Here is an 18,635-nt window from a genome sequence, read left to right on the forward strand (position 1 = left end):
GCAGTTGACCTTAAACTGGGCTTCAGGAGGGCCGGTGATGATGACCATCCTCTCCGGGGCATCGGGACTGTCTGATGGAGCGATCTGCAATCACACAACATTGAACAACATCAGAAATGCACCCTTTGCTTTGGGGCTCACTCAATCCTCTCGTTCATGGAGGCACTGTTTACATTCATACCGTTACTGTGGAGTAAAGCAGCCTTGATCCATCACAAAACCTGAAATATTTCAGACTGGACTGTTTATTAACAAAGCTATCATCTTTTGCTGTCAACATGTCATAAGCAATAAAACTATCTTACAGAAAACGGAACAATGATGCAGTATCAGGCTGCGAATCTCAGACTGACGGATGCTGAATATTCTCATGAGACACTCATTAGAATATTAAACCATGCCCATTAGGACAGTCCTCACATTTGTCTGATCAGCATTAACATCGCCTTCATTCAAATAACGTGATCCTTAAGTATGTCATGCAAGAACGTTGAATATTTCACACTACAAGGTTCTGGGTTCAAGCCCAGTTGCCTACGGGAGCCTTTCTGTGTGGAGTTTGCATGTTCTCCCCGTGTCCGCGTGGGTTTCCTCCGGGTGCTCCGGTTTCCCCCACAGTCCAAAGACATGCAGGTTAGGTTAACTGGTGACTCTAAATTGACCGTAGGTGTGAATGTGAGTGTGAATGGTTGTCTGTGTCTATGTGTCAGCCCTGTGATGACCTGGCGACTTGTCCAGGGTGTACCCCGCCTTTCGCCCGTAGTCAGCTGGGATAGGCTCCAGCTTGCCTGTGACCCTGTACAGGATAAGTGGCTACAGATAATGGATGGATGGATGGATGGATGGATGGATGGATGGATGGATGGATGGATTTTTGCCCATAATCTTGAAGGGGGCCAATACTTCTGGAATTGATTGAGGATAGACAGATAGACTGGTAAAGAAATCTCACTTTGATAGAAGCTCCAGCGAACCGTGCCAGCTCCTTGATGTGCTGTCCTTTCTTCCCTATTAGAGCTCCAACTGCTTGAGTAGGGATGAAAAGATACACCACTTCCTGCTCTGGAGCCTAACACACGTGCGCACACACACACACACACACACACACACACACACACACACACACACACACACACACACACACTTTTACACCATACTCTGAAGACATAAGCACTGAAGAAATGCAGTCTGGGAAGATGGACAAAAGGAGTGTGTGTGTGTGTGTGTGTGTGTGGTGAGTGGTTTGATTTGTTTGAGTTCAGTGGTAATAGCATTACCTGACTCAGGACTGAACACACAGATTGATACCATGATAGTCATTCCAGCATGAGTGAGCAAAGCCACACACACACACATGCACACAATCTAGCTGTCTCATACCCATCCACCTCTCTCTCTCACACACACACACACACACACACACACACACACACACGTGCGCACACACACTCTACTATCCTTGTGAGGACCTTAAATAGACAATTAATGCTATGTACTCCTAAACTGAATTGAACCCTACCCTTAATTAAACTTTAATTTCTTTTAGTTTTTTTTTTTTTATAAAATATTTCAGGAGGTTTTTTCAAGAAAGAAAGAAAGAAATTAAGAAAGAAAGACAAAATTAGGGAAAAAGACAAAAAATTAAAAGATGAAAAAGAAAAGAAAGAAAAACAGAAAATTAAAGGGAGAAAATGGAAAAAATAAAGATGGGTTGAATTGTAAAAGAAAGATAAGAAAGAAAAAAGAGAGAAAATTAAAATATTTTAAAAAATAAAACAAAATAAAATAGAAATAAATAAATAAATTAGGGGAAAAGAAATAAAAAAATTAAAAGATGAAAAGAAAGAAAAGAAAGAACGACAGAACATTAAGGGGAGAAAAGGGGGAAAATAAAGAACAGACTGAATTGAATGGAAAAAAGATAAAGGAAAACGAACAAATTTTAAAAATATTTAAAAAACTAAAATAAAGAGAAAGACAGACAGACAGACAGACAGACAAAGAAAGACAAAAATTAAGGAAAAAGAAATCAAAAATTAAAAGATGAATGAGAAGGAAAAGAAAGAAAAACAGAAAATTAAAGGGAGAAAAGGGAAAAAATAAAGCAGATGGGTTGAATTGAAAAAGAAGGATAAGAAAGAAAAAATAAAAAATTAAAAGATTTTAAAAAATAAAATAAAATGAAGAGAAAGACAGACAGACAGACAGACAGAAAGAAAGAAAGAAAGAAAGAAAGAAAGAAAGAAAGAAAGAAAGAAAGAAAGAAAGCAGATTTCCAGCTAAATGTCCCCACTAAGATCTAAAAACACACCCATACACACCTTGCTACTGTGTGAACTGTGTGTGCTGACAGATGCTGGAATTGTATGGTTTGCCTTGGCAGGTAGATTTTAATGTCTGTACACTTGTGGTGTTGAAATGAAGAGCGGTAAACAACCAGGCTTGTTCCATCCTGTAACCCCGTAACCTACACGGCATGTTTTCCTCATAAACCCACGTCAGTTTCCTCCTGATTTCTTCGGAATGAGACGTGTTATTAATGTTGGGGGAGAAAATGAAAGCAAAACAGAGCAGACTTACTGTTTGTTGGAGGGGTAAAGCAGGGGGAGAGCCGTACAAACCCGCCAGTGCTGATGCCTGACCCTGTGACCACACACACATGCACACATACACACAAATTAGTGTATCACAAATATACAAATTCAACAAAAAGTATTTACTGAAACTAATTTATACAACTTTAATTCATCTTAATCCGCATGGAGTCAAACAGCCAATATACTGAATGCTTGTTGTGTGATGTTTACTTCTTTAGTTTTGCTCTGAGAATACAACTGAAAAATAACGGCGGTTCTGCCTCAAACCACCTTCACCCATCCTCGCTATATTCTACAGAAGGACTATTGAGAATGTTCTGAGCAGCTGCATCATGGTCTGGTTTGGGAATTGCACCGTCTCGGATCACAAGACCTTACAGCGGAAAGTGAGGACAGCTGAGAAGATCACTGGTGTCTCTCTTCCTTCCATCACAGACATTTACACCACATGCTGCATCTGGAAAGCCACCAGCATTTTAGCCGACCCCACACACTCCTTACACAATCTCTTTACCCTCCTGCCGTCTGGAAAAAGGTACCGAAGCATTCGGGCCTTCACAGCCAGACTCTGTAACAGTTTCTTCCCACATGCCATCAGACTCCTCAATTCTGAGGGACTGGACTGATACACACGGACTGTTGATCACACCGCTCCCACTGCAGTCTTTGCACAGTGAAGAACAATACACATCACTTTTTACAACGTTTGCACCTGTTTTGTTTTTTACATATACTACCTCCAATGCACACTCAAGTTTCCACACATTATCAGTAACAGGTACTGGTTGGCACTGGACTGTTTGTTTGTGCTAGTTGTCTTTTTTTGCACTGTTCTTGTTGTTTGCGCTTTATGTTGTTATGTGTAGATTTGTAGTCCTGTGATGTTTAATGTTGCACCTAGTCCTGGGTATGACTTTGAACTGCAACCGGTGGTGAGTCTCAGGTCCAGGAGGACTTGAAGATTGGGGAAAGTGGAGTTACCACTTAATCATCATTGCTCCTGGTAGTGCCTGCCTGGGTTCCAGCTATGGGTTAAATAGTACATCACCAATAAGGCGCTGGCAGCAGGGCCCTTTTTGGTGCAATGTGGCAGATGAACCCAACAGGGTCAATGGCACAACACCAGATGGCATGCGGAAGAGCCACTCAAATGGCCAATGGGTGGCATCACTCGGCAAGTCAGTTGTCACTGCGGGGCAACTTCCATACCTGTCAGGTCTGTGGCACTTTTGTGCAACACTTGGCTTCAGATCTTGAGGTCCAGAGAGACAACACAATGGGGGCAGAATATCGTTTGTCTCACCTTCCTGTGCAAGGCACTTCATTAGGAAAGGAGAATAAGTCTGATGCGGGCCTCGCGGCCCCATCTGCGTTTCTGCGCATCCTAATGAAGCAGTCATCATCGCTAGTGATGGACAGCCTATGGCGACAACGAATATAAACAAGCAATGCAGTCCAAGATGGGTCAAGCTAGGCTTTTCAACTTCATTATGAGAAGAGCTCTGGTGCAGGCCTCGCGGCCCATCTCCGTTTCTGCACATCCTAATGAAACAGTCACCATCGCTAGCGATGGACAGCCGACGACAATGATGTTTTATCACTACTGAATTTTACTGCCATCTTCTACATTTTAAGATGTATTGTGCAAGCTGCCACCAAGGAAAACAAATTTCGTACCTCGCAACATTAGCGAAAGTGAAACTAAATTCGTAGATTCGCACTATGACTCGCATCCATTCAAAAATTAAATAGATTCTTCCTTCATTAGGAGAGGAGAACAGTATGCGAGACTTCACGAGACCAGACATTCTGTGGTGGCTCGGCCGGGCAATTCATGCCACCGCTGCTGGCAACTCTGTTGCTCTGGTGCGGGCCTCGTGGCCCATCTGCGTTTCTGTGCATCCTAATGAAGCAGTCATCATCACTGTGACAACAAGAATGAATGCTGCACCATGGTCCTGGAGAAATGTTGTTTCATTTTAACTGTGGACTTTACCAACTGTATATGGTTGAAATGACAATAAAAAATCCTTGACCTTGACTGATGTGGTTCAGGATAGAGTTCCTGTAATCTATATACACAAACAAAACTTTACCATGTAGCTGAACACTGTATGGAGCGGCCATCTTAGACAACCAGAATCCTTTTTTTTCCCCTGAGTGCAATTCTATATTATTTCGCTCATAAGGCTCCACCCCCAAAATACAAACACGGCCTTCTAAAAGGTGGTGTAGTAGTTATCATTGTCACCTCACAGCAAGAAGGTTCTGGGTTCAAGCCCAGCGGCTGACGGAGGCCTTCCTGTGTGGAGTTTGCATGTTCTCCCAGTGTCTGTGTGGGTTTCCCCCCAAAGTCCAAAGACATCCAGTTACACTCTCAGAAAATGAAGTACATTATTGTACCTTTAGGGGTACAATAGCTTGTTACTGGAACAGTACCCTCTAAGGTACTTATTTGTGTCTTTTATATACTGATTGGGAACATGTATGTAGCTTTTTGACCCTAAAAAGGTACACATAGTTATCTTGAAGTCCAATAATGGGCCCTAGGGGGTACATTAGTGTATATTGTACCTTGGGGGACAGAAATGGACTCCTACTGTACCCCTATTTCTGACAGTGTAGGTTAACTGGCTACTCTAAATTGCCCATAGGTGTGAATGTGTGTGTGAATGGTATGCCGGAAATGGGAGAGTTGTCGCAGGAAGGGCATCCGGCGTAAAACTATACTCCAATTAATACAACATTTGGATCAATAGGGTCCACATGGCAGTGACCCCACACATGTAAGTGGGACAAGCTGGAAGAAGTGATTGAGTGAGTATGCATGTTTTTACAAAATAAAAAGTTAGCATTTTTGCTCCAGTGCAAAAAAAAAAGAAGCAAACTTCAGAAACGAAACATGTCTTGAATACTTTTGCAGTACTGAGAAAATGGTGTAAACTGTATTATTCCTTCAAACCCAAACCAAACATTTCCCATTCGTGTTTGGGTTTGCTGTTTTGAGACTCAAACATTAGACGCTGATGTGTCATGCTTTATTTGCTGTGATACATGACTATTCAGACACAATCACCAAAGAAAGAGCATGACCCTACATGCCCTTCAGTCAACTCATCCTCTATTAATGGAGCGAAAACCATACCAAGTGATTCAGCGATGACTAACCCTCCCAGCCCACTTCCTTCACTAACACACACACACACATCACGGTGACTCAGATGAAAGACTGGCGCGTTACCTAGCGCATCGACACTTGATAACCTCATCGGCAAGGGTTCTCTCGGAGTGTCCGTCAATGCCCGAGCCTCTAAGGCTACTCCAGTAACAGAATATGCATTCTCAATTAACTGTCCAAAGTAAAGAAGTATTTTTATAATCTAATGCAACCTATGAAACACAAACTGAAAGCGTTAACTTCACACATTCCATTTATATGAGCTCAGGAATGTTTACTGAAGGAATATTTTCTCTCTGGGAGGTCTTACTGGTTGTAAAGAAAATGCTTTCAGTATTAAAACACCGGATTTTCCACTCGACCCTTCTGAATGGGGCTAAGCTGTCAGCATAACTATTAGGGATGTCTGATAATCCTCATGGTGGTGTAGTGGTTAACACTGTCACCTCACAGCAAGAAGGCTCTGGGTTCGAGCCCAGTGGCTGACGGGGGCCTTTCTGTGTGGAGTTTGTATGTTCTCCCCGTGTACGCATGGGTTTCCTCCGAGTGCTCCGGTTTCCTCCACAGTCCAAAGACATACAGGTTAGGCTAACTGATGGCTCTAAATTGACTGTAGGTGTGAATGTGAGTGTGAATGGTTGTTTGTCTCTATGTGTCAGCCCTGTGATGATCTGATGACTTGTCCAGGGTGTACCCTGCCTCTCACCCATAGTCAGCTGGGATAGACTCCAGCTTGCCTGCGACCCTGCACAGGATAAGCGGTTATGGATAATGGATGGAGAATGTCCAGAGTGGTTCGAGCTACTGTAACTCAAATAACCACTCTTTACAGTCATGGTGAGCAGAAAAGCATCTCAGAATGTTCAACACACTGAAATATTAGACAGATGGGCTACAAAAGCAGAAGACCACATCAGGTCCTACTCCTGTGAGCCAGGATCAGGAATCTTCAACTGTATTGAACCCATAGATCATTTTCACCAATATCCTGGTATTTATTGTCTTTGTACGAGGCCTCCTCACTGCTGCCTCTCCTGGCAGGGGGTTTTCTCCTGCACCTCATTTGAGGCAGCTGGCTTAAAACGCTCCCTCTGCTCACTCTTCCCTCCATAAAAGACAGTACCTTGTGACTCAGACCTTTGAGCCTTCACAGGGTTTTCCAGTGGGCACCCCCCACTGGTGTTTCATTGATTGGCCCATGACACCTCAGAAGGGCCCGACAGCAGAACCAGCATCCTGGAACCACCCCTTCCGACTCTCAAACCTCCTCATCACTCAGCTCTCTCCTCCCTCTCTTCTGCCAGCCTGGTTGTGCCATTGGTCATTCCTCCTCAGCCAAGGAGGAATGTAACTGAATTGTCTTGGCCAGCCCTAAGGGTCCCATCTGCATCTCATCATTGCTGAGGAGTGTGCTCCCATCACCCAATCAAGCATCCAGCCAGAGCAGGTCATGATATTTTTTAACCATATTAACATGCCATTGTTGTGTATTATGCCTGATGTCAAGACTCTCGTCTCTGCGAGCCTCCCACACAGATTTAATACTTGTGTCATTTTTAGGGCATACCTAACAACCTGTGTTTTCTCTCCCCCCCCCCCCAATCTGTCCCTCTGAGTTACATGTTGGTCCTGGGATTGAGATGCTGACCTCTTCTGCTCCTCGGACCTGCTTGATCCATCCTGGCGCCCTGTGTCTGGTCGGAGTTTTATCGCATCGCTCCTGTGAAGGACGGCCCCATGAGGACAGTTGAGGGTTACACCTGGAGGATGCTCTGGACTCTTACAGTAACGCTTTTATGGCTGAGGACTACAGTTGACTTGCTAACTTTAGGACTGCAGTTGTCATGAACAGTTTTGCACTCAAGTTTCCATCAATGAAGAGTTATAACATCAACGAAACTGTCTTCATGTTAAAACTGTTAATATAGTCATGCTGTCTGTTGTTGCCCAAATGAGGATGGGTTCCCTTTTGAGTCTGGTTCCTCTCGAGGTTTCTTCCTCATGTCATCTGAGGGAGTTTTTCCTTGCCACCGTCGCCACAGGCTTGCTCATTGGGGATAGATTAGTGACAAATTAGCTCATGTTTTAAGTCGTTCAAATTCTGTAAAGCTGCTTTGCGACAATGTTTATTGTTAAAAGCGCTATACAAATAAATATAATCTAATCCCAACGTTCTAATCCCAACGTCTACGTTTTATAACTATGTGTCCATCAACATGACAAATTTTACCAGAACGGCACTCGTTAGAGGACATACCTCCACCAAGCCACATGTTATCATCATCAAAATCAAATCACTTGAACCTGGGATAATACTAAAACTGTCCACCAAATTTCATCCAAATCCATTCACTACTTTTTGAGTTATGTTGGGAACAGACAAAAAAAATCCTAGATCCACATACATATCCAGATCTGCATCAAAGTCTAATCAATTGTTCCTTTGCTCATGGTTCACCTTTCCTCCAAATGTAATCAAAATATGTTCACTAGTTTTTGAGTTAAGTTGGAAAAAGACAAATAAACGGAGGCTAAAACATAACCTGTTCCAAAAAAGATGTTTGAGGTAAAAATCTTGGCATTGCCCATACTTGTCCAAAATGGTGATACAGCCTGAATTTCTCCTCTGTGTATTTTTACGTATTTTTTATTGCTCACTCCATACATGCCTCCATTTATAAGTGGCATTTTAGCACTCACTATTCCTGATGAGTTATTTACAAGAAACGAGGGATGAGTACTGAGCTCCAGTTTATGGTGCGTAGGAGAGGAAAACCTAGCCCTGTTCTTACACTGATGAATCAGCCATTATATGTTATTCATTTACTGGTTAATTATATTTTACATGTCACGACAGAACATTGGTTCATTTTTCATTTTGTGATTGTAGGAGTTGTTTATCTGATGCACTGAGTGGCAGGAAAAGCCACAAATCATGGCAGCTTTCCAAACACTGAGGAGACAAAGTGGCCCGGTTTGAGAGAAGTAGCAAGAGTTTACCTGACATTTGCAGAAATGTGGACTAGACTCACTATTTAAAATACACTCACAGCCACCTATTCATTCTTGCAATTACCCAATCAGCCAATCACATGGCAGCAGTGCAGTGTGTAAATCATGCAGATACAGGTCAAGAGCTTCAGTTAATGTTCACATCATGCAATCTCAGTGACTTGGACCTTGGCATGGTTCTTGGTGCCAGTATTTCAGAAACCGCTGTGTTCCTGGAATCCTGTTAATCTCACTTGGCGCTAAATAGATAGATACAGTTAGGTCCGTAAATATTTGGACAGAGACAACATTTTTCTAATTTTGGTTCTGTACATTACCACAATGAATTTTGAACAAAACAATTCAGATGCAGTTGAAGTTCAGACTTTCAGCTTTAATTCAGTGGGTTGAACAAAATGATTGCATAAAAATGTGAGGAACTAAAGCATTTTTTAAACACAATCCCTTCATTTCAGAGGCTCAAAAGTAATTGGACAAATTAAATAATTGTAAATAAAATGTTCATTTCTAATACTTGGTTGAAAACCCTTTGTTGGCAATGACTGCCTGAAGTCTTGAACTCATGGACATCACCAGACGCTGTGTTTCCTCCTTTTTAATGCTCTGCCAGGCCTTTACTGCAGCGGTTTTCAGTTGCTGTTTGTTTGTGGGCCTTTCTGTCTGAAGTTTAGTCTTTAACAAGTGAAATGCATCCTCAACTGGGTTGAGATCAGGTGACTGACTTGGCCATTCAAGAATATTCCACTTCTTTGCTTTAATAAACTCCTGGGTTGCTTTGGCTTTATGTTTTGGGTCATTGTCCATCTGTATTATGAAACGCCGACCAATCAGTTTGGCTGCATTTGGCTGGATTTGAGCACACAGTATGTCTCTGAATACCTCAGAATTCATCCGGCTGCTTCTGTCCTGTGTCACATCATCAATAAACACTAGTGACCCAGTGCCACTGGCAGCCATGCATGCCCAAGCCATCACACTGACTCTGCCGTGTTTTACAGATGATGTGGTATGCTTTGGATCATGAGCTGTACCACGCCTTCGCCATACTTTTTTCTTTCCATCATTCTGGTAGAGGTTGATCTTGGTTTCATCTGCCCAACGAATGTTCTTCCAGAACTGTGCTGGCTTTTTTAGATGTTTTTTTTTAGCAAAGTCCAATCTAGCCTTTTTATTCTTGAGGCTTATGAGTGGCTTGCACCGTGCAGTGAACCCTCTGTACAGTATTTACTTTCATGCAGTCTTCTCTTTATGGTAGATTTGGATATTGATACGCCTACCTCCTGGAGAGTGTTGTTCACTTGGTTGGCTGTTGTGAAGGGGTTTCTCTTCACCATGGAAATTATTCTGCGATCATCCACCACTGTTGTCTTCTGTGGGCGTCCAGGTCTTTTTGCATTGATTAGTTCACCAGTGCTTTCTTTCTTTCTCAGGATGTACCAAACTGTAGATTTTGCCACTCCTAATATTGTAGCAATTTCTCGGATGGGTTTTTTTCTGTTTTCGCAGCTTAAGGATGGCTTGTTTCACCTGCATGGAGAGCTCCTTTGACCGCATGTTTTCTTCACAGCAAAATCTTCCAAATGCAAGCACCACACCTCAAATTAACTCCAGGCCTTTTATCTGCTTAATTGAGAATGACATAATGAAGGAATTGCCCACACCTGCCCATGAAATAGCCTTTGAGTCAATTGTCCAATTACTTTTGGTCCCTTTAAAAATGGGGTGGCACATGTTAAGGAGCTGAAACTCCTAAACCCTTTATCCAATTTTAATGTGGATACCCTCAAATGAAAGCTGAAAGTCTGGACTTTATGTCCATGTCCATTATATAACTATAACTTGAATATGTTTCAGTAAACAGGTAAAAAAACAAAATTTGTGTCAGTGTCCAAATATATATGGACCTAACTGTAGATAGATAGATAGATAGATAGATAGATAGATAGATAGATAGATAGATAGATAGATAGATAGATAGATAGATAGATAGATAGATTGATTGATTGATTGATTGATTGATTGATTTCTGGGCCGAAGTACCTTGTTGAAGTCATAGAAGAATGACCAGACTGGTTTGAGTTGACAGAAAGGCTACGATAACTCTAATAACCACTCTTTGCAATTATGGTGAGCAAAAAAACATCTCAAGCCTTGAGATGGATAGGCTACAACATCAAAAGTGCACTCCTATCAACCAAAAACACAAAAAGCACAGACTTTACTCAACAGGACAGTTGAATACTGGGGGGAAAAAAAAGTTGCCAGTTGTGATGAAACTTGACTTCATGGGCCTTTTAATACCAGTTGAGCATCATTTGAATTCCACAGCCTGTTCTTCGTTTGCACGTGACGTCATAGCTAATTATGCATGAGGGTTTGAACCGGAAGTGGGCCATGTTGGAGGATATACACAAACTCCTGTAGCATACATTTGCTATAGAAGATATGTTTGAGAGGTTGTTACGCTCAAGAACTCCTTTTGTTTCTTCGCTATGCCGACTCTTTGTGCTGCAATTGGATGTGGGCACAACTCTATTCGAGACAAGAGGACTGATAAGCTCTTTAGAATTCCAGCAATTATAAATAATCAAGGAGAAAAAACAAGAGTTGTCCACGGAGCGCAGACATCACTGGCTGTCCAACATAAACTGGGCTGATCTAAGTGATGAGGAAGCAAAAACCACACGAGTCTGCAGTGAATATTTTATCAACGGTAAGTACTATGAACTAGTCATTAATGAAAGATTGCAATATATAAGAAATATATGGCCGATGGGGGCCTTTCTGTGTGGCGTTTGCATGTTCTCCCCATGTCTGCGTGGGTTTCCTCCGGGTGCTCCGGTTTCCCACACAGTCCAAAGACATGCAAGTTAGGCTAACTGGTGACTCTAAATTGACCATAGGTGTGAATGTGAGTGTGAATGGTTGTTTATCTCTATGTGTCAGCCCTGTGATGATCTGGTGACTTGTCCAGGGTGTACCCCGCCTCTCGCCCATAGTCAGCTGGGATAGGCTCCAGCTTGCCTGCAACCCTGTACAGCATAAGCAGTTACAGATAATGGATAGATGGATGGATGGATATCACGAAGCTGTCTCAGATTGCTTCCATGATCATGACAACGTACTTGGGAAGCCACTTTATAGAAGCAGCTTTGGGACCAAAAGGTCACCAGTTTGATTCCCTGGACCAGCAGGAATGGCTGAAGTGCCCTTGAGCAAGCATCAAAACCTATGTTGTATGTCGCTCTAGATAAGGGCGTTTGCTAAATGCTAGTAATGTACTTCAATGACATCACCAGAGTACGTTTGGGGTGTGGTAGTATGGAATATTTGCAGTGCAATTACCGATGTGATGAAACGATGCGAACATGGGCTCAAAGCAATATTTCTAACACCTGATGGAATCCATGCCATGGAGAATTGAGCAAATGGTGTCCTTCTTTATTGAGGAAATACAACATGGAGTTCCTCATAAACTGTTGCACTGAGGTATAAAATGCTCGCTGATGGAAACTGAATAGATTTGAGCATCATGTGATCGATATTTGTATTATAACATCCATACTGCCCAGCCCTGTATGAGCCTACTCTCTATAACCACACAATAATCTAATTTCCATGTGGTGCCTACGATCTGGATGTTAATGCTTACCAGTAAAGGGTTATAGGTAGAAGGAAGCGAAGCGACTCCACGCGGCCCTGTGGCTGAAGACAGAACAGGCAGAGCAGGAGAGAAAATCCCCAAAGCGTTCAGGTTCAACCCGGGGATCAATGCCGTCTGCAGCTACAGACACAGAAACAAAGAGAGAGATGAGAATCAGCGAGTAAGTAACTGCTCTGAGCAAGAGCTGTTAGCAAGTTAACATACAACAAGAGTCCTGTGAGAGCACAATATCCTCCGCTGGCAACTATGCCATAACTCTGGTAAAATGCGACTGAATTCAACGAAATTGCAATATGTGTATTACCGACATAAAACAAAGAATCCTGTGAAGTTTCATGAAATTCCTCCAAAAATTGTGAGAGGAGTTGATTTCAGAAGGCGAGTACCCTTCCCGGGACGGACAGACAGACATCGCCATGACATAACCCCTCCCCTTCAGGTCTTTCGGCCAACAGGGGATAAAATCTTTTTGCCAAATTACATGAAATTCCTCCAAAAATAGTGAGGGAAGTTGATTTCAGAAAGCAAGCACACCTTGACGAAATTGCGAAAGTACAAGTTTGTTAATAATCAAGGGCATAACTCTGGTAAAATTTGCACAAATTAAACGAAATTTCAATATGCGTATAACCGTCATATAACAAAGCCTTTTGCCAAGTTTGGTGAAATTCCTCCACAAATCGTGAGAGGAGTTGATTTCAGAAGAACGTACACCCTCATGAAATTGTCAAAGTACAAGTTATTTAATCAAGGGTCAAAACTCTGGGAAATTTTTCACAAACGAAATTAAATCGCAATATGCGTATTACCGTCATATAACGAGGCCTTTTGCCAAGCTTCGAGAAATTCATCCAAAAATTGTGAGAGGAGTCGATGTCAGAAGGCGAGCACACCTTCATGAAATTGTGAAAGGACAAGGTTGTTAATCAAGGGCCACAACTGTGGTAAAATGCGACCGAATTGAACAAAATAACAGTATGCGTACTAATAACATATAACAAAGCCTTTTACCAAGTTTGGTGAAATTCCTCCAAAAATTGTGAGAAGTTGATTTCAGAAGGAAAACACACACTCTCATGAAATTGTCAAAAGTATAATTTTGTTAATCAAGGGCTGTAACTCTGGTAAAATGTGACCGAATGTAATGAAATTACAATATGCATAGTACCGACATATAACAATACCTCTTGTCAAGTTTTGTGAAATTCCTCCACAAATTGTGAGAGGAGTTGATTTCAGAAGATGAGCACCCTTTCCTGGGACGGACGAACTGATGGAAATCGCCACGACATAATCCCCCTTCGGGCCTTTCGGCCAGCGGGGGATAAAAAGTAAGAAAAGGACAAATCTTAAAGTGGGAACTGAGTTTCTACTGTCACCAGAGTAGTGTTTAACATGTTCAGCCTGGGCGGCACGGTGGTGTAGTGGTTAGCGCTGTCGCCTCACAGCAAGAAGGTCCGGGTTCGAGCCCCGTGGCCGGCGAGGGCCTTTCTGTACGGTTTGCATGTTCTCCCCGTGTCCGCGTGGGTTTCCTCCGGGTGCTCCGGTTTCCCCCACAGTCCAAAGACATGCAGGTTAGGTTAACTGGTGACTCTAAATTGACCGTAGGTGCGAATGTGAGTGTGAATGGTTGTCTGTGTCTATGTGTCAGCCCTGTGATGACCTGGCGACTTGTCCAGGGTGTACCCCGCCTTTCGCCTGTAGTCAGCTGGGATAGGCTCCAGCTTGCCTGCGACCCTGTAGAAGGATAAAGCGTCTAGAGATAATGAGATGAGATGAGATGTTCAGCCTGAGTGAACACCACAACATTAAAACAGGACAGGTGTAATATCCAGTGAGCTCCACAAGGTGGTGCAGCTTCAACACTCCGACTGTTTGTTTGCATTTCAAGAGCTGAAAAAACATCCAGATGAATTCAGTTCTGTTAAAGGTAATCCAATTTAGTGCCACAAGTGTACACTTGAAAAGGCTTTATTTGTTTACACCTCATTTGCTCCCTCACTAATGCTGGAAGTCCTTTAAACGCCTCATTGGCCATGTACAACTGTGAGTCTCATGGGGAAAATCAATAAAACATAAATAAACCGCTGACATGATCTCAGGACATTGAAGCCACTAATGTGCTGCTTTGAAATCTCTGATTGTCATATTAAATGTTTCTCCATCCAGTTTGACATTGAACGACTACTAGGCTAAAATAATGATCGTGATTTATTATACTCAGAAATTCCCAATTACTAATCACATTATTTAGTCCAATTATACAGCAAATACAGGGTGTTTCAAAAAATTTTATATCATTTCACAATCTAATAACTTTGCCAATTCTCATTCAATTGGCCTCAAATTTTAACAGCATGTGTGGAAACAGGTCAAAATTTTATCTCATCTCATCATCTCTAGCCCCTTTATCCTGTTCTACAGGGTCGCAGGCAAGCTGGAGCCTATCCCAGCTGACTACGGGCGAAAGGCGGGGTACACCCTGGACAAGTCGCCAGGTCATCACAGGGCTGACACATAGACACAGACAACCATTCACACTCACATTCACACCTACGGTCAATTTAGAGTCTCCAGTTAACCTAACCTGCATGTCTTTGGACTGTGGGGGAAACCGGAGCACCTGGAGGAAACCCACGCGGACACGGGGAGAACATGCAAACTCCACACAGAAAGGCCCTCGCCGGCCACAGGGCTCGAACCCGGACCTTCTTGCTGTGAGGCGACAGCGCTAACCACTACACCACCGTGCCGCCCATGTCAAAATTTTATGTTTAATGTTTTTGTTTTTATCTTTTTAGGTATAGAAATGCCATTCACTGGAAAAGAAAAGGTGTTTTGTGCGTTAGAGTACGCTCGGACACAGTCGAACAAGACTGTAGCGTGCATTTATGAGAGAATTCTCTAAAAATGCACCAACTGCGATGCAGATTTGGACACGGCACAAAAAGTTCAAAGAGGAAGACTGGGCGTGCAGGGCAAAATGATCTGGACGGCCACCAGCATCGGAAGAGACGGTCGAGTGAGTTTGCAAATATTGCAAATTTGTGAAATTGTTCATGGAATCCACATACCTTTGAATTTCTTATTCAAATTTTGAGGAATAAATCTTATATTGCTCAACATTAAGCCTGTTCAGTTTCATTTGCCTAGACTATGTAGTTTCTGGGATATTTACATCTCAAATAATATAAAATTTTTTGAAACACCCTGTACATATCGCGTTATTTCCGTCTTATTATAAGCACAAATGGGATATTCATCCTCACTGTAGATTATCAGCCGATATTATATCAGATGTATGAATTTAAATATTGCTCTAATTCTGTTACTTTGTACTGAGAATATTTATTATACTGCATTACATTAACGGTATTTAGCAGATGCTCTTATCCAGAGCAGTGTACAACATACCCAGAGCAGCCTGGGGAGCAGTTGGGGGTTAGGTGCCTTGTTCAAGGGCACTTCAGCCATTCCTACTGGTCCAGGGAATTGAACCAGTGACCTTTTGGTCCCAAAGGTGCTTTTCTAACAATTAGGCCGTGGCTTCTGCCCAGTTATATTTGATATTTATATAAAATATTTAGATTTATTTTTATATTATCTTAATTATATTTATATTATTTATGTTTTATATATATATATATATATATATATATATATATATATATATATATATATATATATATATTTTTTTTTTTTTTTTCTTTTTTTCCTGAATCTATGCTCTGATCTGAACACATTTTCGTGCTGCTACTTGGAAAAACACAGATGAACCTGATGTGAGAAATGCAAACTGCGCTGGTTGGCAAGCATCGTAGAAACTGTACATTAATTCCTGCACCAGATTTTAGCAACATAGTAAAATTTTCATTGACTTTAAACCCTTATGGTGATGATACACTGGGCAACTTTTTGGGCAACGTTGCCGAGCAATGTTGCTGGGCAATTGCGTTTTGACTCTTTTCTATTGAGATTGGACAACATTGTTTCTTTCTGAATGGTTTTGATAATCTCTGGCAACTTTTTGAGATAAGCCAATCAGAACGCGAGTATTGAGTCATGTGACCTCCGGTGAGGTTCGGATCAGAAATTTCAAACAAATATGGCGGCCGCTCAGTGTCAGTGGAGTGAAGAGATGGAGAGACTCCTCATCTGTTTTTACGCCGGTAAGTTGTTATTTTAATATTCTATATGGAGGAATTTACCTCACCAAAGCTCTAAAAAACAACAGACAGCTTGATTAAATGGTCACAGCAAAAATTAAGACATCGATTTTTTTTTAGCTAACTGTAAACTGCCGTTGCCCATTGTTAGTTGCCCTGAAAAGTTGCCCTGTGTCTCACCTAGTTGCCCGTTGCCAGCAACATTGCTCGGCAACATTGCCCAAAAGTTGCCCCGTGTATCATCACCATTACACTACCGTTCAAAAGTTTGGGGTCACTTTGAAATGTCCTTATTTTTGAAAGAAAAGCACTGTTCTTTTCAATGAAGATCACTTTAAACTAATCAGAAATCCACTCTATACATTGCTAATGTGGTAAATGACTATTCTAGCTGCAAATGTCTGGTTTTTGGTGCAATATCTCCATAGGTGTATAGAGGCCCATTTCCAGCAACTCTCACTCCAGTGTTCTAATGGTACAATGTGTTTGCTCATTGCCTCAGAAGGCTAATGGAGGATTAGAAAACCCTTGTACAATCATGTTAGCACAGCTGAAAACAGTTGAGCTCTTTAGAGAAGCTATAAAACTGACCTTCCTTTGAGCAGATTGAGTTTCTGGAGCATCACATTTGTGGGGTCGATTAAATGCTCAAAATGGCCAGAAAAATGTCTCGACTATATTTTCTATTCATTTTACAACTTATGGTGGTAAATAAAAGGGTGACTTTTCATGGAAAACACAAAATTGTCTGGGTGACCCCAAACTTTTGAACGGTAGTGTCCTCTGTCCACTGAAAGCATCAAGTGCCTTAAACAAGTCACTCACTAACACATGACTCCCTTTTCCCCTCGAGTCTCTTTTGCATGGGCAAAAAAAAGCAAACAAAAATTACAAAAGGATATAAACACTGAAACGAGAAAGCCAGCACAGCCATTTTTATATATCCCTGCTGCCCGAGATCCACATACACGCATCTTTTCTTTTTATACTGTATACAATTACAACTAGGCAATAAACAACTAAACAAACAAACAAAGTGTGTGAATGAGCAACAAACAAACAAACAAAAAATCAAAACGCAAATGAATAAACATGCAAGCACCCAACCAACACACAAATACATAAATAAATAGATAAATAAATAAAAAACAAACAAATAAATAAATATGAAAACACCCAACCAACAAACACACAAAGAAACAGATAGATAAATAAGTATGCAAGCACCCAACCACCAACAAACAAATAAATAGATAAATAAAACAAACAAATAAGTAAACATGCAATCACCTAACAAATCAATAAACATATATATTAATAAATAAACAAATAAATATGCAAACACCTAAAGAAATCAATAAACAAATATAGAAATAAACAAATAAATATACAAGCACTCAACCAACAACAAACAAACAAGCCTGCACAGACCCAACCAACCAACCAACCAACCAACCAACCAACCAACCAACCAACAAACAAACAAACAAACAAACAAACAAACAAACAAACAAACAAACAAACAAACAAACAGATAAATAAATAAGTCTGCAAGCACCCAACCACCAACAAACAAATAGATAAATAAAACAAACAAATAAGTAAATATGCAATCACCTAACCAATCAATAAACAAATATGCAAGCACCCAACACCAATAAACAAACAAACATTCAAGAACCTAACCAATCAATAAACAAATATGCAAGCACCCAACACCAATAAACAAACAAACATTCAAGAACCTAACCAATCAATAAACAAATATGTAAATATTTAAACAAATAAAAATGCAAGCCCTCAACCAGCCAACCAACAAACAAATAAATAAATAAGTATACAAGCACCCGACCAATAAATAAATAAATAAACCGGCAAGCAAACAAGGCTTCCCAGTGTGCAATCCAGCAGGCAGTTAAGAATGAGGAGCTCATTTACTTATCGTAGGGCTCGGCAACATGCCGATATGAAACTGTGACAAATTACGTAACAATAGGCTTTTCTCAAAGTATTGCCTT

General features: G+C 41.3%; 1 protein-coding gene across 2 annotated transcripts in view; it reads right to left on the bottom strand.

Annotated features, from left to right (window-relative positions):
• Positions 1 to 18,635, bottom strand: part of igf2bp2b (insulin-like growth factor 2 mRNA binding protein 2b) — a 135,059-nt gene that overhangs the window by 12,672 nt on the left and 103,752 nt on the right. For both annotated transcript variants that reach the window (XM_060898947.1, XM_060898948.1), the window contains exons 10-13: positions 12,440 to 12,571; positions 2,581 to 2,643; positions 953 to 1,069; positions 10 to 84 (exon numbers count right to left, since the gene is read on the bottom strand). In XM_060898947.1, coding sequence (XP_060754930.1) covers positions 10 to 84; positions 953 to 1,069; positions 2,581 to 2,643; positions 12,440 to 12,571 — 387 coding nt within the window. The remainder of the gene's footprint in view (positions 1 to 9; positions 85 to 952; positions 1,070 to 2,580; positions 2,644 to 12,439; positions 12,572 to 18,635) is intronic.

The sequence above is a fragment of the Neoarius graeffei genome, chromosome 18, assembly GCF_027579695.1.
Source record: "Neoarius graeffei isolate fNeoGra1 chromosome 18, fNeoGra1.pri, whole genome shotgun sequence".
In the NCBI taxonomy this organism is placed as follows: Eukaryota; Metazoa; Chordata; class Actinopteri; order Siluriformes; family Ariidae; genus Neoarius; species Neoarius graeffei.